General features: G+C 39.3%; 4 protein-coding genes across 8 annotated transcripts; 3 read left to right on the forward strand and 1 right to left on the reverse strand.

The window, feature by feature from the left end:
• Positions 1 to 24: 24 nt before the first annotated feature.
• vdac3 (voltage dependent anion channel 3) lies at positions 25 to 8921 on the reverse strand. Of its 3 annotated transcripts, XM_022765250.1 has the most exons (11): positions 8830 to 8908; positions 5681 to 5797; positions 4111 to 4182; positions 3900 to 3949; positions 3423 to 3425; positions 2750 to 2902; positions 2593 to 2645; positions 2196 to 2423; positions 1900 to 2050; positions 1194 to 1251; positions 25 to 1102 (listed from the first exon to the last, which is right to left on the reverse strand). In XM_022765250.1, the coding sequence occupies exons 2-11, from the start codon at positions 5793 to 5795 to the stop codon at positions 1011 to 1013; spliced, it is 975 nt and encodes a 324-aa protein (XP_022620971.1). In that variant the 5' UTR covers positions 5796 to 5797; positions 8830 to 8908; the 3' UTR covers positions 25 to 1010. The 3 variants fall into 3 exon arrangements, with proteins under 3 accessions (XP_022620971.1, XP_022620973.1, XP_022620972.1); XM_022765252.1 differs by lacking the exon at positions 5681 to 5797 and having other exon boundaries at positions 8830 to 8921; XM_022765251.1 differs by lacking the exon at positions 3423 to 3425 and having other exon boundaries at positions 5681 to 5799; positions 8830 to 8921.
• On the forward strand, positions 5535 to 13029 carry enkd1 (enkurin domain containing 1). Of its 2 annotated transcripts, none has more exons than XM_022765248.1 (8): positions 5535 to 5581; positions 10602 to 10699; positions 10940 to 11164; positions 11297 to 11469; positions 11556 to 11699; positions 11953 to 12089; positions 12227 to 12363; positions 12481 to 13029. In XM_022765248.1, exons 2-8 carry the CDS (start codon positions 10615 to 10617, stop codon positions 12639 to 12641), a joined length of 1062 nt encoding a protein of 353 aa, XP_022620969.1. In that variant the 5' UTR covers positions 5535 to 5581; positions 10602 to 10614; the 3' UTR covers positions 12642 to 13029. The 2 variants fall into 2 exon arrangements, with proteins under 2 accessions (XP_022620969.1, XP_022620968.1); XM_022765247.1 differs by lacking the exon at positions 5535 to 5581 and adding an exon at positions 10102 to 10172.
• Positions 13030 to 13169: 140 nt separating this feature from the next.
• polb (DNA polymerase beta) lies at positions 13170 to 18774 on the forward strand. The gene is made up of 14 exons (XM_022765253.1): positions 13170 to 13354; positions 13649 to 13706; positions 14344 to 14410; positions 15099 to 15173; positions 15291 to 15349; positions 15560 to 15609; positions 15802 to 15853; positions 15987 to 16041; positions 16123 to 16195; positions 16290 to 16360; positions 16477 to 16563; positions 16704 to 16771; positions 17088 to 17227; positions 17364 to 18774. Exons 1-14 carry the CDS (start codon positions 13294 to 13296, stop codon positions 17456 to 17458), a joined length of 1011 nt encoding a protein of 336 aa, XP_022620974.1. The 5' UTR covers positions 13170 to 13293; the 3' UTR covers positions 17459 to 18774.
• Positions 18775 to 19315: 541 nt separating this feature from the next.
• LOC111236438 (dynein light chain 2, cytoplasmic-like) lies at positions 19316 to 22116 on the forward strand. Of its 2 annotated transcripts, none has more exons than XM_022765166.1 (3): positions 19316 to 19401; positions 20157 to 20295; positions 21254 to 22116. In XM_022765166.1, the coding sequence occupies exons 2-3, from the start codon at positions 20164 to 20166 to the stop codon at positions 21389 to 21391; spliced, it is 270 nt and encodes an 89-aa protein (XP_022620887.1). In that variant the 5' UTR covers positions 19316 to 19401; positions 20157 to 20163; the 3' UTR covers positions 21392 to 22116. The 2 variants fall into 2 exon arrangements, with proteins under 2 accessions (XP_022620887.1, XP_022620886.1); XM_022765165.1 differs by having other exon boundaries at positions 19319 to 19405.
• The last annotated feature ends 43 nt before the right edge of the window (positions 22117 to 22159 follow it).

Below are 22159 nucleotides of genomic sequence, written 5' to 3' on the forward strand. Positions count from 1 at the left end.
AAAAAAAAAACACATACCCATTAATGTTATAAAGTTTTACATTCTTTATTCCATTCAATAAAATTAGTTTGAGGTCCTAACTGTTGACTAACTTTCCTATACAAAGCACAGCACAGATAGAGTGAAATGTAGTGGTAAAGGTCGAACACGTACAGGACACAAAACGAGACAAGACAAAGAGGTGACACAGAGATCCAAACTGCCAATCGGCCCATTTTTACCAAACAGGACCTGAAAAATAGACATTTTGGCAACTGAAGGTTCACAGTTTATGACTGTGTTACTGAGGTCAAATGGTGGAATCAAAGTTAGTCCACTCAGTCAGAGAAGGATCAGCCACTCCTTGTCTTTTCTGCTTGATTCTCTCCAGCTTTTATTGCATCTGTTTACAGTCACTGTACTTGTCAATGTGACAATGAAGTCAAAAACGTCCCGCTAGCCTTAAAAGCATGCAACAAAACCACAATATACCAAAACAAGCATCGTCTAATGATCTTTTTACGGTCTAAAACCCAAAATATATCTGAACAAAAATTACCTGACCACACAGTCAAAATGAGAAGGTGCTTCATATCTTATTTCAGAAAGAATACAGATATGTCTGAGACAAATGCTCTATTAAAAGTGCACTTTGTCTGGTCAAACTGATAATTAAATAACACATTATTTAGAGAACAGGGGTTTTGCATGATTTATATTGTATAATATATGCTCAAAGGTCAGCTGTGGGACCTGTAAATAATGTAAAATTTAAAAATAACCAACACAAAATAATGTTTGATTTCTTTAAAAATTACAGTACTGAAGTTCTTGGAGGCTGTTTAGGGTTTCAGGGTTAAGGCCAAACAATGTGTGCGTTTGTGTGCATATGTGTGTAGGATTCAGGGTGCAGGGAAGATGTGTTTGTGTGCCACGGAGTGGACCTTTGTGGTGTTGTCACATTTGGGCTCTTCATTCTTCTCCCGTGTTGCTCTCCCCTCTCTCTTGTTGTCTGTCCTCCTGCTGAATCTTTATGCTTCCAGCTCGAAGCCCATGCCGACTTTGTGTCCACCGCCGTTCACGTTCTTTCCATCAATCAGAGCTGAGAGGGTGAGCTTCACTCCTGCATGGAAGAGTGTCAGATTATACGTCAAGCACCCATGCCTATGCCCTAGAGGAATTAGTTTTTTAAAAAGTAATGGCTGTTGACTAACCTGGCCTGAGGGTTTGTGTGTATCCAACTCCAACAAGGCAGGCGTTGTTCACTTTGGTCTGTGAGGAGAAACAGAACATCATGAACGGGTGAGGTAGCCATGAACAGCATTAGGAGACTGGGAATTAGGATGCAGTTACATAATTTATATCATATACAGTATATATGTATATGTAGATACATTAGCCTCGGGTAAACAACTGCAGAAGAGTTAGATGATGGCTTGAAATGTATGTCGGGAAATTATAAAGAGTGAGTGTGTATTTAGGTCATTTCCATTAGCCACGGTAGCAGTGTGGCTCTATGAATGGCAATGATGGCCCATTGGTCCACCACTTTAGTCCAGACTGAAATATTTCAACAATTACTGGATGATGACCATGAAATTTTGTACAGACATTAATGGAATGAATCTAACACGTTAAAGTAAGATGGTGAACAATAGTGAACAAATATACATGTTACTAAGCATGTTAACATTGCCATTGGGCTCATTTAGCTCAAAGCGTAGCTAAGTACAGTCTCATAGATGTTAGCGTAGCTGTAGACTGTTTTTTAAGATATTTCTAGGATATTTTCCCTTTTTCCTCCCAAACTGAAACATATAATTCCCTATGCACTACAGTCACAGTCACTGTTAACTCTACTCGTGAGGATTTTCTTTAGCAGTTCAGATGTGTCCGTGATGTTTGGAAGTCAGTTCTTACAGACAGGGAGGCATCCTTATCCAGCTGGTATTTGGCTCCAATTCCAAAGCGTGTGTTGTTGCTGCCAGCTGTCCAGGCCAGGTGTACCGCTGTCTCCAGGTTGCCGTTCACCTTTTGGTAAATGGAGCCACCAAACTCTGTGCCATCATTGCTTAAATACAAAAACGCAAACACAAAAGGTGGAGATTAGCAGCGGTGGACATTAGTCTTAACTTTATGTTTCATCCTGAGGAAATGTTTCGTCCGGTGTATCACTTCCATTTCCTGCCTCTCTTCACTGTGATGTATTGACTCACACATTGGTATGAAGCTGGAAGTCACCGGCCTTGTATCCAAGGGCAAAGTTGTTCTGGGTCAGTTTAGATTTGGCAGTGTCAAAAGCCAACTGGTAACCAGCCAGCCAGCCCTCGTAGCCCAGCACAGCAGCTGCGTGGACGGTGGGACCGGCCATGTCAAAGTCCAGGTCACAGCCCACATTGACGTACTCACGCTTGTAACCAGTCTTCAGTTTGGCACTCTTCTTTCTACAAAAGGAATAACAAGGAAAGAAAAGAGGTAAGGTCAATGAGATAGCAGTACTGCATTATTAATATGTTTATAGCATGCATCTGTATTGACTGACTGATTTATTCACTTTGTTGTCAATTTATTGAAATATTGAAAACTACGCAGCATGAACAGGATCGCTCTTACCCAGTGTTAGGCACAAATGATGTGTCCAGACTGAGCTTCAAGCCCTTAGCCAGCTGCAGACAGACAGACAGGAGACAAACTGAGCTAATATTTGGTCTGAAAGTGAATATATTGATGTTTTGAACATTTTTTCAATAAGCTGTTTGTTTCACTCTACCTGGTCCTCCACGGTGATTTCTGTGGTGAGAGTGTTGTCTGTGTTCCATTTCTGGTTGAAGCTGAGGCCCAGGTCTTTCACTTTGTACTTGGTCTCCAGGTGGCCGCCTGACTTCCCTGTATCTGTGTTGTTGGAACCAGAGGTGGCAAACTCCTGCAGGACAAAGAGGGATGGAGTGATGATGGGGGAGATGAAGACAGGAAATGAGGTGGGAAGAGAAGCAGAAAGGCACATTGGCACATTAGAGCCCAGCTATGAAACTAAAGGCAGAGAGGGTGAGAAAGCATTCAGGGAGAGAGAAAGAAAATGAGTGTAACAAGCATCGTTTCTCTGCTTTTCCTCTGCCACACAATCCCTCTCAGGTTTGTATGGCTGGTTATTTAAATGAAGAACTACAACTCTTAAGATGGAAAAATGAGTTGAGAGGGAAAACTGAAAATATAGGCAGGACTGTGAGGGAGAGGCTGGTTGTGAGCGGATCTGAGGATCAGTGCTGTTACTGGTGCAGCAGTTTGGGGTAATGGTGGCACTTACATGAACTACGGCTGTAAAGAAACACTTGGCAGAAAGCCTGCAAACATTGTTGGTACACAAACACGCAACTGGTACCACTGGCTTACCCTGCAGTGCACCTGTGTTTAATCATTATATATGCGCACACACGCTCTCTTACCATCTGACAGGAATGTCCAAAGGAGACGCAGAAAAAAGAGAAAAGAGAGAAAGTTAGGGAGAACCACACAGAGTTTACATGCAGGAATGAATCCGCTCACTGTGACAATGAAAAGCAGCGCTACACAGAGCGGAAACCTGTGAGTTTGGACACAGAGTGAATACATTTACAATGTTTATTTTTTTAATGAGGCTTGAATTTTGTTGCATGTGGGAAACTCTGTATGCAAGTGCTCATTATGGTTTTGCCATGGCAACAAGTTGATAGCAAAACAGACAGAGTGTCTGGAACGACCTAAACACTCGTGTTACTCTGCTGACTCTGAATGTTAGACTGAGTACAAGTCAGGCAGCAAACACACTCTGACATGAACTGCTGCAAGTCCGTGAGTCAGCCATTTGATGTATACCACTGAGAGAAAGGCCTGAGCATGAAATTTAGACACATCAGGCTTACAGAGACAACATTAGTACTTACAACACCACTCTGGGCCTTGGTCTTAACATCAAGCTTGAGGACTCCATAGCCTGGGGAGAAGGGACATCAGGGAATTTACTAAAAAAAACGACATCCTTGTAGTGCACAGCATGGCTCGAAGACAGCTGCGGCAAAAATAAACATCCTGCTTCAGCATAGCTTTGTCCAAAACAGTTAGAATAAAATAATTTTATGAATTTGTTAAAGTTACCATAGCCCTTGTTGAAGATGTCTTTAGCAGATTTTCCCAAGTCAGAGTATGAAGGAGGGATGGCCATTGTGCCTGAGGAAACATACATGTACATACTGTCAAGTTTTTACAATTTTCTCACAACAGTGGAACACACATACAAATATACATATCGCTGCATGGACCTGACTGATGCATAGTCAAAGGGATATTCCAGCAACTTAGAAATGCACCTCCATGAAGTTGCAGGGCTTGCATGACTCATCAAAAGAATAACAGCAGAGGCCAAAATATCCAGATTTTTTTTTTTTTTTGTCACTAGTATGGGTTAAGCTCCAAATGTGCTGGATCCTACATTTCCCATGATGCAACTTTGTTAGTATCTTTCACTAGACCGTAACTATTAAACACCCACACCTTTTCTGGGGTTTTATACAGACGTTCTGTTAAAAATACGAAGTCTCAAAGCCCAAACTGAGACAACCCTGCCAAAGAGGATATTATTCAAGATACTAGTGTTATCAAAGATAGAGTAGTTCTCCCTGTGAGGATTAATACTTCTATATGGAGCCCTGCACCTTTGTGGAAGCTAAGCAATGCAACTCAGATTTCTAAGGGACATATATTCACGCACACAGAAAGCACTGCAGATAGCATTTTCTGACAAATGTTGCAAACAATCAGTATACATCAGTATCCATATTTGCCTCAGTTGAGAAACCTTTGCTTTCTGGAAAGGGCCTGTCTGGTGATATCCAGTGTCTCTCCTCCCCCTCCATCTTCCATGTGAACCTTATTGATTGCCTGGCAACAGTTCATTAGCAAGCAGCAGTGGTTGTTTAACTAATGGGACTGATTCTCTTGGAGGGAGGGACTAGAAATGTTACGGAGCAAATATCTTTAAAAAACCAGAGAGACATCCAACAGAGGAATTTTACTGCAAAAGTTACAATTGTATTTCAACACGAGTAACATCCTCATTATGCTATGCTTGTGATGAGAAAGAGATATAATATGTACGATGGGTAAAGGAATACTACGCAAGGCAATGCAGTAGAGCTAACATAAGCAGTAGCAAGTTTGGTTAGTCAGCAACTACAAGTTCTGCACACCACTGCACTGCACCGGAGTGCTTCAGACAGTCATCAGGGTCCCCTGGGACAGTATGTGTGTGTATGTGTGTGTGTGTGTGTGTGTGTGTGTTTGTGTGTGAAGACATTTTTGACAAGGTGACTTTGCAGGGAGCATTTAAAATATCCTGCATTCACTTACAACCTAAACCAGGATTAATATTTTACTACAGGCTTGCCTTCTTTCTGGTGCTTCTGTCCCCCCACTGTTAAACTAATCTATCACATCTTTTCTGCAGAGGATGGAGAAAAGACATCACTCAGGCTAATGCAGCTTCTACCTGCTAATGCACCAATGATTGACCCAATGCAGACCATCAAAATGTTGTCATTGGAATCCAACAACTTGAAATTGACAAAAGGTAAAGATCTCAGGTCTGTAATGACAATGTAGCCAGAGTGCAATCCAGGGACCCTGATGATACGTCATCTGTCTCTCTACACACACACCCCCCACTCACCATGTCCCTTGGGTGCGTGGTGCTGACATGTCACACAGTGGCCTTTGTTCTCTGCCTGCTTGTCTTTTCCTGTCTTGTCCTGCTGCACCATATTCCTCACTTCTTTCTCTGCCATGTCTCTTCAGACGAGGGAAGCACAAGGAGGAACAATAGAAAACTTTGGCAAATTGTGCTGCACTGTTTGACAGCAACAGTGCACAATGTGTGGGCTTGTCTGAGAGTGGCTGTGAACATTAGCATGCTTCCTTAGCATGCAGTCAAGAGCTCAGAGGTCTCCTTTCTATGCAGAAAACTGGCCAACTATTGCGACACATTGTACAGTATGTGCATAGGCCAGCAGATGATGAACACATTGTACTTTGTGCACAGCCTTTGAACATGATAAGGCCTGTGTGCCTTGTATGGCACTGAAAAATGTCATTTTTATCAGACAAAGAATACTGATTAGCTGCATGAAGGATACAAAATGATGAAGTGGTGATATATAGAAGCCTCTCTGCCCCTTATACGAGAGCACAGAAAGCACAGCACATCTTACAGGTAAGCATGTCTCCTCGAGTGCTACATCAACAGCAAATTATTATAAAAAATATCAATTACAGCTGTTTTAAGTTTAACAAAGAGTCAGCTAATCTGCTTCATCAGGACTGTGAGGGTGTGGTTTGTTCATAACTGACTGACAGTACTGGAAACATAAGCAAACAACCTCACAACTGTCTTCAGGATCTGATTCAGATGTTGCTGAACTCTGATTGGTGAATGGAAGTATGTGAAATCACCTTTTTCCAACCGAGACCTTGCCTAATTCAAGCCAGTGAGAAAAAACAAGGACAAGACCACAATTACAGAAATCTTTCTAGTGAAATACCCAAACCTGATCTCCATCTTTCTCACACACACGAACACCTGAGAATAAGCCACAGTCTGCGTCAAAAAGTCCCGTCCGTCTCTGCTGTTCGCTTCTACAAAACCTAAGCAACTGTGTGCCAGCTGACATGCATTTTGCTGAGCTCATGTAATTCCTGCACTGCCTTTGTCATTTCACACAACAGACATGCTCCTTCTCGGCTCTGTATCCCCTCACCCCCTTCAGGTCCATTTTTGACTCCTTCCCACCTCGACTCCATCCTTCAGTCTCAACACTCGGCTCTATATTTAGCCCAGGTGAACCTGACACTACAACACATGTGACTAGGGTTTCAACATGTGTCCTCATCCAGGTTCAGCCTATTGAAAACCCCTATAAAATGGATGTATTTGTCTGTATTTTACCTCCACACTACATTTATATACAAAACACTCTCCCCCCTCTCATCTTGACACTTTCATGAGCTGCAGCCTTGACTGAGCTCAGAGGTCAAAAGGACATTTAGAATTAATGTGAAAGGAAAATTACAATCACACAAACAACAAAATGGTGGATGGTGCTCAGGTACAAATATTAATATGTTACATGCACACAGCACAATAAGTGTAAATTGCCAATTTTTCAGTTTGAATTTTTTTCAGTTGTCTGATTAGATAGCTGCATACTGTCTGACAGACCACTAGTATGTTACATGAAGTCTGATTCATTTGAACACAAGGATACTCCTGATTCTCACTAGGTCTGCAACTTCCTATAAATAACATTATTGAGAAATCTATTGAAAATTATTATATGAATACTCTATTCTGTCTATGAAATTGATAAATTATATCAATGAATGTATCAAACTTAAAAAGTGTTCACTTTGTGCTGATATAAACTGGATAAAAGCCACCAGTTGCTTGTATTTGTAAAGGTGAAGCCAATGTGTTCCATATTTTACTTTATGAATCAATCACAAAAAAAACTGACAGTAGTCATACATCTGTCTTAAATGACTAACAATTCCAGGAATAATTTAACATGTATTCAATAGTTGACAAACTGATAATTTAGCAATTTAATATGAGGGCACTGATAATAGACCCTTTACTAATGAACAGATATTGAACAAAAAAACTATAAAACTGTGCAAACAGACAGTTACCCAACACTGGCTGAACCCTCTGATAACATGACACCAAGGCAAGTGAGTGAGGGATATAACAGAACGAATGTGTGTGTGTGTGTGTGTGTGTGTGTGTGTGTGTGTGTGTGTGTGTGTGTGTGAGAGAGATAAGTTCTAGTGCAGTCAAGTTACACCAAGACAATATATAGCTTGAATGTAAAGTGCCTGATGTAGTGATGATGTATTTGCTTCATAGTCTGCTCCAGTCCAAATAATATGTTCTCCCAGTGAACTTCAGAGTGTATGACAACAGTTAGACTACTGTTGTGTGTAAACACCTGTTTACTGGTGGGTGGATCGTTTAATACTTATTGCATCACCCTGTATTGGTACTAATGTATTCTTTCAGCCCTGAGTCAGTCTGGCATTTGAACAACGGGCCTGATTTCAGAACTTTGGATAGCGCCGGTCTTAGAAAAGCAAATAAATGACCCCAATTCCATTCCAATATAGATTTTAAACAGTTAAAATAACCCAGGTTTCACTTTCACTTATTCCTCCGAGCTGTCCTTGATATTTAATGTTCCTGTTCATACACTTTTGGCTTCTTGAAAAACAGGCTAATAAGATTTATGGCATCAGATCGCCCTGTCCTACAAGTGGACGAGTATTTTTTATTTGCCCAGATGTGTCCACCTCTGGTTTTCTTTGTTCGTCTGTAGCCTCGTCCACTGCGTGCTAGGCTACCAACTCTGCAACGCCTGCCTTTCTAAAACACAATCTCTATTTTTAAATAGGATATGGACAAGATGTCGCACCACAATGTTAAAAATGTGCCACTTAAAAAGCTTTACAGAAAATGGGACCATTTTGTCCCATGTCGACATCGCTGATCGCAAATCAGTTATGGCCAATAAACTTCCCTTTGTGGAGAGATTCTTTTTCAGGCACTTTATAGTTGTGAATTTCAGGTAACTACTGGGATATACAGGCCTGGACTGCCATTGAAACCATGGCATACCCGCCTGCTGCACTCCCACCCCTGTATGTGTGACTCATATCTGTCTGACAGTCACACGATTATTGACAACAGCTGCACCGTTGTACAGATAAACCGACATAAGACAATAACTTTTTGAAAATAACAACTTGGTGAAGTCAGTTATTTCTTACCTTTCTTTACGGGGTGGGTGCAGAGTTTCTTAACGTCGGCGCAGCGGGGCACTGTGAAGGAGAAAGCAGAGACGAACAGACTGGGCAGGCGCGAGTCAGACCTCCGGCCGAGGGCGGGGCCGTTGTGTAATTGACATTGAGGAAAAAACTTGTCAAACAGTATAGGCCTACTGTATATGTTTTATATATGTAAACCGTGTTCACATTTCGGACATTATTGCTAAGAAGTTCATTGGTGCCTAGTATGTGTTTGATATAGGTAAAGGCATACCTGTCACAATGATATTCATGGGAAAGTCTCCATAGTTTTATCATAGTATTTTATCATATCATAAAATATCACCAGATTAGGCGTGCTACCTTGATGCATTCTACATCACATCAAATCATTATTGCACAAATAGTCACTCAAAATAAAGTTTGTTTTTGGATTTGTGTAAACTGTGGTTAAAAGAAATATTTCAGATTTTCGTAATTTAAAATGAGGTCATGGACGCAGAAACTCAAAAAATGTGAGGAATAACATAACAGTGCAATCTCTGCAATGCTAGAATTGTATTAAATATTTTTTATATTTTTATTATTCTAGCCACTTCCGTGTGAATCAACACTGGGTGGCACAAATGTGAAAATGCCGCATTTGTTTTGGTGTAATAATACTCTTACACCGCTCGGGGGCAATGACCTCTTGCTAAAGTCGCTTATAAATGAGGGGTGTTTTTGCCCTGAAATTCGTCTGTCAGGGAGAGGTTATTTTCAGGTTGTGCGCAGTGTCCCGCCCATACAGTCTATCATACTGCGCAATGACGCTCTAGCAATCACAACGTTATAGGAGTGGTATAGTACAATAGTAGAGAATAGTTATAATAAGGAACATAGTTGGAGCTTTGTTCGTTGCAGTCGTAGTTATGTTGAAGGGGAGATTGAAACAGCCTGAGAGGCAACACTCGGAATACAAGAAATCCCACACAGAAATACACCTGCTAGAACTCAAAACTGGTGCAAAGGCATAGGAACGCATATTGCTGTAATTATCAACAGTCGCTTTATGACTGGTATCCAAACTTTCGCAATAATCGATCGTTATTGCGAAACAGTTGTCAATAACACAATATTTTTCGGCGGTTGTTAGTAGTTTACCGCTGTGTCTTATTTCTGGTAAACTCCCAACTGCTCATCAGTTAAATGATTGTGAGACGTAGGAGACTCTCCTTTCTATCACTTCTATTTCTATTTGCGGCTGCGCCGTTGCTATGGTAAAGCCTGCTGATACAAGTGTTGATGCCTCAGCGTCATCACCGCGCGTGAACAAAATCCTCGGATAAACAAGGCTAATAATAAAGGTAAACGAATGAAATTCATTACTTCATGCAACTGAACCGGTTACAGTTGTTTGGTCGACGTAAGCTGTTGTAAATATTTTTTTGTTTAACGCGTGGTTGTGTGTCCTTTCTGAGGAGGAATTCGTCGACAGAGCCTGTGTTGATTAGCCAACTTTACAAGCTAATTGACAATAGCCATTGTTGGTCACCGCTAACATAGGGATTTAGTGATTTTAGTGATATAAACAAACTCAAAAGCAACTACACTTCTGTATAGCTGTATACAGTCGGCGTGATTTGGTTTATACCCAGGCCCAAGGAAATCAGGGTTTAGTTATTGTGCTTTTCATTTAGTAACTCTAACCAGTCTATCACTGTGAGAAATCTTTGTGTGTTTGACTCTATTATATTTCTTAGCTGATACTGTAGACTTTGTGTTTGTTTTTACAGTTTACAGCTTCAGATGTGTGAGGGGCCGTCATCAATATCTGGGCCAATCCCCCCGGATCCTTCTCTGTTCCCTCAGTACTACAAACGACCTGCTTCAGGTTAGGTGCGGCCATGGGGTTATGGTATACTAAAATCCCCCTTGAAACTGAATTTACTGTGTATGCATGTGTTGATGACAATAAATGAATGTCTAAAAAGTTAAGATAGCTGTCTTCCTTATGGTAGATATTGCAGCAACAAGGCCATTGACCTCCACACTTGGAAAACATTGTTATATGGTAAAAATAATATAAATATTGGCCTCAAGTTACATTATTTCATTTTCTTTCCTCCCTCAGCTCGTGGACGTTTAGAGGGAAACCACAATGGGACTTTGGCCTTGCTCTCAGGGCCACTTGCTCCAGATCCTGTGTTGTACCCTGGCTGCTACAGTGCTCGTTCCCCAGCACATCCTCCCCGTGTTGGCCCCAATGCCACCTATATCCTGGAACGAGGACAAAGAGGTGTAGTGGGGGAACTACTCAAACTAGATGGTGTTTCGATCACTCCTGTTCCCAAACAGAGTAAGTGCAACTGATTTTTCATATTGATCTTTCAGATTTGTAAACTCGGCAGCACTCAGCAGTTTCTTCTTATTGCCATTTTTTACATTTCTATGTTGTTATTAACACAACTTTTATTATTTGGCCCTTTAGAACAGCGAGTACATGACTTTAGTAAAGAGAATGTGCGTCGTCTCCGGGAGATCCAGAGACGCTGCAAAGAGCAGGAGGCTGAAAGAGCACAGTCTCGTCCGGCTCCTGTCAAAGCTCTTTGGACCTCCTCCAAATACGAGAATGTCCCATCCAGGGTGATGGCCCAGCTACAGGTAAGGAATGTGTCTGCCAAAGATGGAAGTCCTTGAGCTATGAATATTTCCTCTGGATCACTTTTAATCCAATGTCTTTCATGCAGGTTTCTTGTCCATCTGTTAAACCACAGTGTCAAAAATTTCTGAAGGCTCACTCTAATGGTGGATTTACTGCCCCACCAAGACCACACTCCAAAGCTTTGCAACGCCCTGCGTCGTGCAACTCTTTACATGACCAGGATTTGCAAGTGAGAATTGCCAGTTAACATTTACTTCTTGATACACACTCACATGATCAAACAATTAGCCGTATAGTGTATAGATTTAATTTTTTCTGTCGAAGAGAAGAGTAGTACTTGCAATTGTTGTTCTTGTGCTCTAACATGATTTATTAAACAAATAACATGAATGTGAATTTTACTGACTTTGAAGTAGATCTGCAATATTTTTTTTTATGTACATATATATTTCATGAATTCTTATTTGTGGATACAATTACAGGTGAAAGGTCAGACCATAGACTTCATAAAACATAATGCCCAGGCTGCAAGAAAAACTGTGCTGCGTCGGTCACAATCACTGACAAATCTAAGAGATAAGCCTGTGCCCAGTGCAGTCAAGGGACAGGTGCCTCAGTAGTGAGTACCCTTATGTCATGTCTTGCCTCCTCATCTTACCTTTCATTGCTTCACCTGTTCTCATATTTCCTTTCACTGCTGTTACTCATGTGTGTTCACCCTCTCTCATTCCGACTTAAACACACACACAATTACAGTCTTGAGGAGAGGAAGGAGCTTTGGCGTAAAGAAGAGGAAGAGAGGAGGAGAAACACACCTGATCCTACAATCCCAGCTGGTCATGCCCTGATGCCTGAGAGTGAGAGACAAGAGACACTGAAGTCCCTCAAAGAGAGTATGCCTCTGTTTCTCTTAATCTCTGTCCTTACATTCATCATGACAACATTCACTTAAAGTAATGATTTTATAGTGAATATTTGTTAGTCTAACTCTGTTTCTGATTTGTCCTCAGCTCATTGCTCCCTGGTGACTGAGCTGCTGTCACTCCCTCTCAAAGCTGACAATCTGAGCTTTCGCTCACGAAGGGCTCACCTCGATTGTAGGCTTTCTGAAATCGAGGAGGCCATTAAAATATTCTCCAGGGACAAAGTTTATATAAAAATTAATTCCTAATACATGAAGAAGAAGATGAGGAGGGGAAAGAAGGAAGAGGAGACGATCCTGTATATCCACTGCTTTATTGAGATTCATTTTCATTTTGTAGTTGTGCAACACTGAAGCTTTTAAAATAGATGATTATTTTAACGTTTTAAAAGTATTTTCATTTTGTAAATTGAAAGAACTATATTATAAATGGGGGGATTATTACTTGAAGTCAACCACTGAGGTTACTGAATGTCACTTGCATGCTGCTGAATAACATGCAGTTTGCTCTCGGAAGAAAAAATAAGCAGATGCGCTGTAAACAGTCCATTAGCTCATAAATATCATTTGCTGAGATGTGACTTGTTTTTGGGTTGTTGTTTTTTTTGTGTGTACTACTGATGAATTATTTTGTGAAGTCACTGTAAACCTTTTTTTTTTATTAAAACTTACAATGTATCATTAAAATTAAGCTGCTTGATTTTTTTTTTTTGGGGGGGGGGGGGGGTTCTATGACGTATTACGCACGTCCCACCCCGTCTACGTCTGTCGGTCATTGTTCTGCGTGAGCTAGCTAATGTGCTAAAGGCTAACTAAGAATACAAAGAGGTCTTAACTTTTTTGCAAGCATATAAGATCGTTTGAAGTCTGAAAGGGCATTTGAGACCTTATCAAATCCACAATGAGCAAGAGGAAAGCGCCACAGGAATCACTAAACGAAGGAATAACAGACTTTCTTGTGGGTACGTGAAGAGTCGGTTGAATTCAGCTAACAGTAGCTAACGTGATAGCTGTGTTCTGTTTTTAATTTAAAAAATAAAACTAAAAAAACTTTCATGGATATCATGTATTTGTCAAACTATGCTAAATGATACTGTTTCTTTCTCGCATTTCTTAATTTTCGTTGCTTAGGCCGATGGCCAATGTCTTGTCATTTAAATGCCTCATATTTAAATGGCTTCCTGAAATAGTGGCAGGAGTATGAGGGAACTATGAAGTCATTATACTACATTATACTGTCTTACTTCTGTCTCCAGAGCTGGCCAATTACGAGAAAAATGTCAACAGGGCAATACACAAGTACAATGCATACAGGTAAGCTCTGAAGGCTCAGCAATGAGGTGTGCTTTGTTGTTGGATGAGGGTTTGATTATGTGAATATAGCAGTGTATAATAATAAATGTAATGCTGTTTGAACCCATACATCCAGTGGTCGTCTAAGGTACGAAAAGCACAAGTTACAAGTTTGTAAGGCACAACTAGCTAAAACGTATGCTGTCTAATACAAAAAACTCATGCAGTCTAATATAACAACCCTGTAATAAATCCAACCTTCATGAAGTTTAATGTGTTCAGTTTGAAGGCTATAGTTTGTGTTGCTGAATTGTATTGTGTACAGTACAAATACATAGAATTGAATAGCCTCAAAAATAACCATAATATTGAATAAAAAATTTTTTTAAACAGTTTCAACAGAAACTGATTAACATAAGCTTCATGAGAGTAAGATTTATGGTAAGGCTGTTGTATTAAACTGCTTTAGTTTAGGTGTGCCATGGCAAGTGAATGTATAATGCATTGAATACTAAACATGCTAAGGGGGGCGGGGCATTGACCTGGTGATTAAGGATACAACTTTGTTATGCTTGTTATAGCAGAAATTCAATAAAAGCTATTTATTTCCGTGTTGTTTTTCTATTACATAACCAGTTTTCTTTTGCCCTGTGGCTAGGAAAGCAGCATCTACCATTGCCAAGTACCCTAACAAGATCAGAAATGGTGAAGAGGCCAAAAAACTGGTACATGCATTGAATACAACCTTAATGTCTTCATTGGCTACCTTTGTAATTAATACATTTGTGAATTTGTGATACACAGTAATTATGTAAAAACCTGGTGACAATGGGCCCGATGCATAATGAGATTTTGTGTCATACAAACTGAGATTCTGCAATGCAGCATAAAGTCCTACCTTTGTGAAAGTTATAAAGTTCAGTAGTTGTAGTTGAAGACTCTTAAATATCCTGGTCAGTATAAAGGTTTTGTAGATAGATAGATAGATAGATAGATAGATAGATAGATAGATAGTAATTCATTTTTTGTTTTTCAAATCAGAGTTTTGTGTTTGCATTTGCACACATTTTGATTTTAGTAATAACTTTTCATGGTGAATTGATCTGATTCACCGTGTCATGGAGTCATATTTTAAGATGTCTCTGTGTTGAACTTGACCAGGATAGATGACTGCATCTTTACTGCTTTTAGACAGTTCATATCAGTGCACTGATGTCTGGAAACTGGAAATGACCCTATCATTAATTGCCTTTCCTAACACTAATGTGCTCATATTGTTGCTGTGGTTGTGTGTTGTGCGATGCCCTCTGCTGTAGCCTGAAAATGTTTGTCAACAGCTACTCTGGACATCTTACATAACCGCTGCAGATTGCACTATTCTGCATCCTCATGTTTGCCTTCACATTTCAACAGGATGGTGTTGGAGCTAAAATAGCAGAAAAGATTGATGAGTTTCTACAAACTGGCAAATTACGGAAACTAGAAAAGGCAAGTCTTTGAGCATGAGAATACGTGATTGCTGACACACTGTATATTTGTTTAATAATAGCTTAATTTTAACATAGTATAAACAGACTGACATGCTTCTTTTATATTTTCCTCTAGATCCGAAATGATGACACCAGCTCTTCCATCAATTTCCTCACCAGAGTTACTGGAATTGGGTATGTGTTATCAATCCAAATTAAAAACCTCTTAAATGTTTTGCATGGACATTCACAGTGAAATGCATCATGAGTTTTTTTTAAAAAATGCAATGGCTAACGAATTCTGTTGCCAGAGGCATGCAGGAATATTTTGTAACTTATTTGTTCATGTAAGTTTACCATATGTGCCTCATGTAACAAACTGCATCTTTTCGCTCCTGACTTTAGCCCTGCTGCCGCCAGGAAGTTTTTTGATGAAGGGGTGAAGACATTAGAAGGTTTGTTTAGCAGTTGACTTACATTACAATTGTTAAAATATTTGTTTCATCTTATTCTTTGTCTGTTTGAATATATTTTATTTGACACACTATATTGCATGTTCAATAAATGTCACACACAATGTAGATTTAGCTCTGTTATTACTTCAAATGAGCAATGTTCCTCAATGTTATTTCTTGCTGTATTTTTAGATCTGAAAAAGATCGAGCACAAGCTAAACCATCATCAACAGATTGGACTGAAGTAAGTTTGGCTCAGTGATGTTAGAATATCATCAAATCACAATAAACTCCAATAAACTCTCCTTTGAATATAGTAAAGTCTTGCTCTATTGATCCATGAGCTGGGTGTCATGGGTGTACTTTACTGCCTTCAGGTACTTTGAGGAGTTTGAGAAAAGAATTCCACGTGCTGAAATGGAAAAGATGGAGGTGATCAAGCATTTATATTTTTTTGTAATTTTCAGATTTATTTAGATTTTTCTAACTCTGTGTGATGATGTTTTCATTTAGACACTGATTCTTGGAGAGTTGAAGGAAATTGATACAGAATATATTGGAACAATCTGTGGAAGTTACAGGAGAGGTAAAACTTTCCCTTCAAGTTTGTCGCACCTGATATCCAGTTAATGATAGGAGTTCAAAGTCATGATATTGATTCACATCTTCTTAATTTGCAGGTGCTGCATCGAGTGGTGATATTGATATCTTGCTGACCCACCCAGACTACACCTCTCAGACTGAGAAGCAGGTAAGACTCCTCTCTACCCTCACTAATCCTGTTGTAAATTTAGTGTGTTGCCATAAACTGCAGGTTGACTTCTTTTATCTTTTTCTAATTCATTTTGTCCAATTTTTCTTTTCCAGCCCAAGCTCCTCCATGCCGTGGTCAACCATTTGGAGTCCATTGGCTTTGTGACCGACACTCTGTCCAAAGGAGACACCAAGTTCATGGTGAGGCTTGTGCTTATTTTGTCTCACATGCTCAGCTGTATGTGTTTGATGTTGTGAATGGTAACACAATTAGTGTAGTAACTATAGCCAACCCATGAAGCATATGACTGGTCACAATGTTCTGGATCTTGTTTTTCTAGGGAGTCTGCCAGCTGCAGCCGAGTGATGAAGATGAGGAAGAATACCTTCACAGGCGCATTGATATTAGGTGCCCTGTTTTATATTGCTTTAATGTTTCTAGATTAGGTTTTTTAAGCATATGTTTATACAAAACACCATGGGCTGAGCCAGTGGGAAGGGATTCCTTATCCTTTGTCTGGATAATGATGTGATTTCATTTGTTGAGGGGATCAAATTGTGATCTTCAAATTAAAACATTACCTCTACCTACGCCCAGGCTCAGTTTAGTATTGTAAATCTGGATACACAGCAAAAAGTTAAGAGGCAACCTTCTGGCTTTATTTATTTGTTCTTCTAATTAGCTGTTTGTTCCTGCTCTCTAACTGTTCTTTTCATTTCCCAAGGTTAATTCCCAAGGACCAGTACTACTGTGGAGTTCTGTATTTCACTGGAAGTGATATCTTCAATAAAAATATGAGAACTCATGCTCTGGAGAAGGGCTTCACTCTTAATGAGTACACCATACGACCACTTGGGGTCACTGGTGAGTCTCAATCAAGTATGACATGAACCATCTGATCATTGTTTCAGCCCTGTGTCACTTCTGTCATCAGTCAGTAACTAATGATTCAAGCTTTTACTATTTATATCAGCTGTTTTTCTTTGTGGATGTGTTGTAGGTATGGCAGGGGAGCCTCTGTTGGTGGATAGCGAGAGAGACATCTTTGAATACATCCACTACAAATATAGAGAGCCAAAGGACCGCAGCGAGTGAAGTTACAGTTACATATGTAATTAAGGCTAGAGCTTTCCTGCAAACAAGATCAGGAGCATGGGTTTGTGTGTTAGTCTTTTATATACCATTCAACTATGTTATTGAAAAGAAAACAACTGTGAAAGTCATTGTAATTATTTGTTTTGGACATTTGGACTATTAATGAAATTTTAAACTAAACACACATGCTCTGCACAACCAAATTGTTATTTTGTTTTTACCTTAAGTTTAATCATCCATGGTTGTGTATGAAGATATATGGGCTCACATGTTTAAGAAGGTTTTTAAATCATGCTCAATGGTAATTTATTCTATTTAAATTTTTTTACCACACCTGTGTACATTTTAGTTTTTGATATTCCAGAAAATGATTTCAACATAACCTGGGAAGAGCAGTCTTAATGTGAACTAGCTTTTGTTACAATTGTTACTCGTCCATCATGAACAATGACGACTCTATCATCAACACTATCATGACAGTTGTGTATTTAAACACCTTTGGCTGAGTTCTGCCAAAGGTGTTTATGGTGTAGTTGTTACACATTCAAACAAGGCTGCAGTATTGCTACTATATCTTAGTAGTTTTTGTTTTTTTTTAAATAAACTCTCCATGGAAATTTAAGCATGTGTTATTAAACCTGTAGTTCTCTGCCAATACAGGCAAACTAATAAATTAGGAAGAAGAAATGCAATGATGCAAATAATATTTGTGTTTAATTGGCTCAGTGTCTAGTTATAGACACTAATTTTTGACAAATTGTGTTCTTTTATTTTCTTTATATTTCCTCAGTTTTTGATTGGTGTGGGAATATGACTGTTATATGTAGAGACTTGGATCTATTGCATGTGGTTGTGTGAAAATGATAACGTGTGTAAGTTAGGGAATTATTTTATCTTCAGTTTTTAAGGGGGCATTTGAAAGCAGTAGATAAAAGTAATAAAGTTAACCAGGTACCTGGATACTGCTACAGTGTATCTTGTGATTTCATCTGTAACACAGAACCTGAATATTAGTCTGTTCTGTATGTGGATGATTGCAAATAGTTCAGAAAATATTTAAGAAAAAAAACTATTTAAAACAGTGGGGTTGTTAACCTCCAACTGTTAAGTTTGTTTATGTAGGAGTAAAATAAATGGTAGTGTGAAAAATTATCATTGAAAAGATGTTTATTATAAATATAGACACTCTTTTAATGAAAATGGGATGCCGTTGATTGGGCTTTTTGGCTATATAAGATAAGATAGAATAGAACATGTTTCTTCTCATCACAAAAACATTTTCCAGTTGTAATAAAATTATCTGGTAAGGTACATAATGCCTGGGTGTAGGATGGGAACCATTTTGTCTGCCAATATGCTTTGTTTGTTGTTGGCGTTTTTTCATGTTTGAAAGGGGACAAGTTGGGAGTATGTTCACACTATATCTCATATATCTAACTTGTATGTACAGTGTTGTTCAAATAATGGCTTTCTACTTAACACAAAAGTCCCAACAAGGTCTAAACATCACTAATTGTTAGATTTTTGTCATACCCATTTATGAGAACGGTTTCTGGTTAAAGTGAAATATGGTCAGTATTAAGTATGTAAGTATTAAGTTTTTTTTCTTTATTTATATATTTTTAAAAAAAACTCGTCCGTTTTTGTGTTGTGTGCAATAGTGCTCTCCTCAGTGGAGTTGTTTACAATGGTTGTCGCGGCAACCATCGTGTCGCAAGGCATGATGGTTTGAAATAAAATGCGGTGAGAAATACCGGAAAGATAGGGCTCATTCAGCCAATGACTTCGCCAAGTGCATTAATATCAGCCAATGAGAACACGTCAAGGCAGCAGTCTCTTACGGTTACACACCCACATTACTTTTGTGTCAACCACTTCGCGGGAGTTGTCACTGGAGGAGCGGTCGTCTCTTTAAAACTACTCAAACAGTATACGGGGGACTTGTAGGTAAATCTAAGAATTTCGCATGCAAAAAATTATGTGATGTCTACTTTATTCTCATTTAAGTATTTTCGAAACGGCAAGATCTATGCTTAGACGTCGTTTTTTTGTTTGCTGGATGAATGAGTAGCTACTTATCGTGCTTTAACGTTAGCTAATCAACAGCTCATCATCGCTCAGTATGCGTGTGGTGAGATGTTGTCAGTAAACCCTTCTCACTGTGACACCTTACTTCTACTACTTACAATAATTTAAAGTCCAATTTATGCCAAACATTATACTATTATGAGAACGTGGTGTTTATTTTGATGACCCGCACGTTGAAGCAGTTAAGGCGTGTTTTTTCGCTGCTTTCTACCGTTAGGTTGTCGCAGCAATGTGCTCATATTTTATAGAATTCTTGTTGAAACCTGGTAAATTTAAGACGATAATCTCACATTTCTTGCGTATCCATAGAAACTACGCAGAGCGCGCATCCAGTGAGCTTGCCGCTGATGGAAGTTGTTATGCAACACTTGTAGAAATGGCTAGTTTAAATATAATGTGTCAGTTATTATATAATGATAACTTCGTCACTAACTAGCCGTTTTTTTTCCTTACTGACTGACGAGACCCTTTATGGTCTCCATACAGCACCGTTTCAGTCAATCGATGATAAGGGCTGTTCGGATGCTCGGGGTCTTAAGTCGATTGTATTGTGTGTGTGCCAATGCGCCTGTGAAGATGATGAATCCTCCACTGTGTTTTGGTTTCCCAGGGCAACCATGTCTGACAGAAAGGCAGTGATCAAAAATGCCGACATGTCGGAGGACATGCAGCAGGACGCCGTGGAGTGTGCCACACAGGCCCTGGAGAAGTACAACATCGAGAAAGATATCGCTGCATACATCAAAAAGGTAAAACCACTGCTGGTGCATCCAACATCTTCATTTTCAGCTCAATTCACGAAGTAGGTTCCCATGGTGTAACTTTCACCTGCTTACTTATGTACCAAATCTATTATTTCTGTTAAACTTAGTTTTTTCAGTGATGTGACTGCAGCTAGTGATGTAAAGCTATTTTTGCACTCACTCACCAACCATCCTGTGCATCATCCATGTTACACACCCAGTCTGGTATTTCCAATTGTTTCCACTCTTCCTGAGGAAACATATTCCTCTTGGACTGACTGTCCTTCACAAGCCACATGACCATGTTTTTATTTCCAATGATGGCATTCCTACTCAGAGTAGAGAGGAACACACCTCCAGTCATGATGGTCATTGAATATAGCCGTGTATTATCTTTCATGCACTCAGTGTTAGGAATTCCACACCTGGAATGAGTTTTTACAGCAGGTGATGTTGATTAAATTGTCCAAGTTTATATTTTTCTTATTTGCAAAATTGGCAATATGCTTGGATACAGGATTTTTAAGATATTAAATAGAAAGGTTAAATTTTCCATCACTATAATTTACTGTAGCTGTCCAGACTTAAACTGACCACATTTTAGAATTATAACCACACAGTAGCCAAATCCCAGACTTAAATCTTGTCACAATAAATCACCCAGCTCAAGCTTGAGTTCTCACAATTGTTTCTAGCTCCTAGAGCCTGTCAATATAAATAAAACTTTATGTATTTCCACTCAGTGACATCCTTATTAAGAATGACAAGAAAATATTTTGGATGTAATCATTAGTGATATCATGTAATATTTTGTGCTTGGAAGAGTGTTACTTAAATGTTGTGATGAAAAAGTAGTTTTGATGTTCAGGCAAGTAATGGAGTGCATTATTTCATAAAGATTTTTCTTCTCACATCCAAACATATTTTCCATCGATGTCTGATGAATACAATGTGTCCCACACAGGAGTTCGACAAGAAATACAACCCGACCTGGCACTGCATCGTTGGGAGGAACTTTGGCAGCTACGTGACTCATGAGACCAAGCATTTCATTTACTTCTACTTGGGTCAGGTGGCCATTCTGCTGTTCAAGTCCGGCTGAGGGAACGCATTTTCTCGACACCAGCTTACCATACATACAGTACTGACTGACTCGACAAAGGCACTTATCATTCCTTGGCAAGGGGCCGCTGCCTTTTTCTGTGCTGCTTTCTACTTCGTTCTGTTTTTGAGGATAAAAACCGTGGCCATGTTAAAGAGATGAAACACTTGTATTTATTTTTGTCTTGTTACATTAGACATGTCCTTTTTTTAATTAAAGCGTAGCTGTTAAGCTGTCTGGGTCCAATGTCTGGTGTGGTCATTTCATTGCACAGCTTCATTATATGCTAAATAAACCAGGACATTTATATTCCCATATGACCAGGTACACGCCATGCTTTGAGATGTGATGACTGTGGTATTGACATGTATACAGATGTATATGCAGTATGTTCTTGTAAACATTACCAATGGGATGAAATTGTCAAGTTGTATTTGCTAGTGTAGTGAAGGTTTTAAACTTCCCCATGCGCACATTTGACATACCTAACCCTTATCTGTACAGTCAAGTAATGGTGTATGAAACTCTAGTACATTGTGTCACACACTCAATATGCTGAGGTCAACAAGTTCAGTATATGAACCACTGCATTGTTCAGGGAGTTAAATAAGCACATAACCTTGAATACTGTTTTTGTATAGTGTTCACATGTAGTTATAAGGATGATTTCATTGTCAGACATTGACACCTGCTAATGGTAAATTCAATAAAACATGTTATCTATACTATTGTGGCTCTGGAAATACTGTAACATGGTGCTGAAATGGG

This window comes from Seriola dumerili, unplaced genomic scaffold (assembly GCF_002260705.1).
Source record: "Seriola dumerili isolate Sdu_G_001 unplaced genomic scaffold, Sdu_1.0 BDQW01000668.1, whole genome shotgun sequence".
Taxonomy (NCBI): domain Eukaryota; kingdom Metazoa; phylum Chordata; class Actinopteri; order Carangiformes; family Carangidae; genus Seriola; species Seriola dumerili.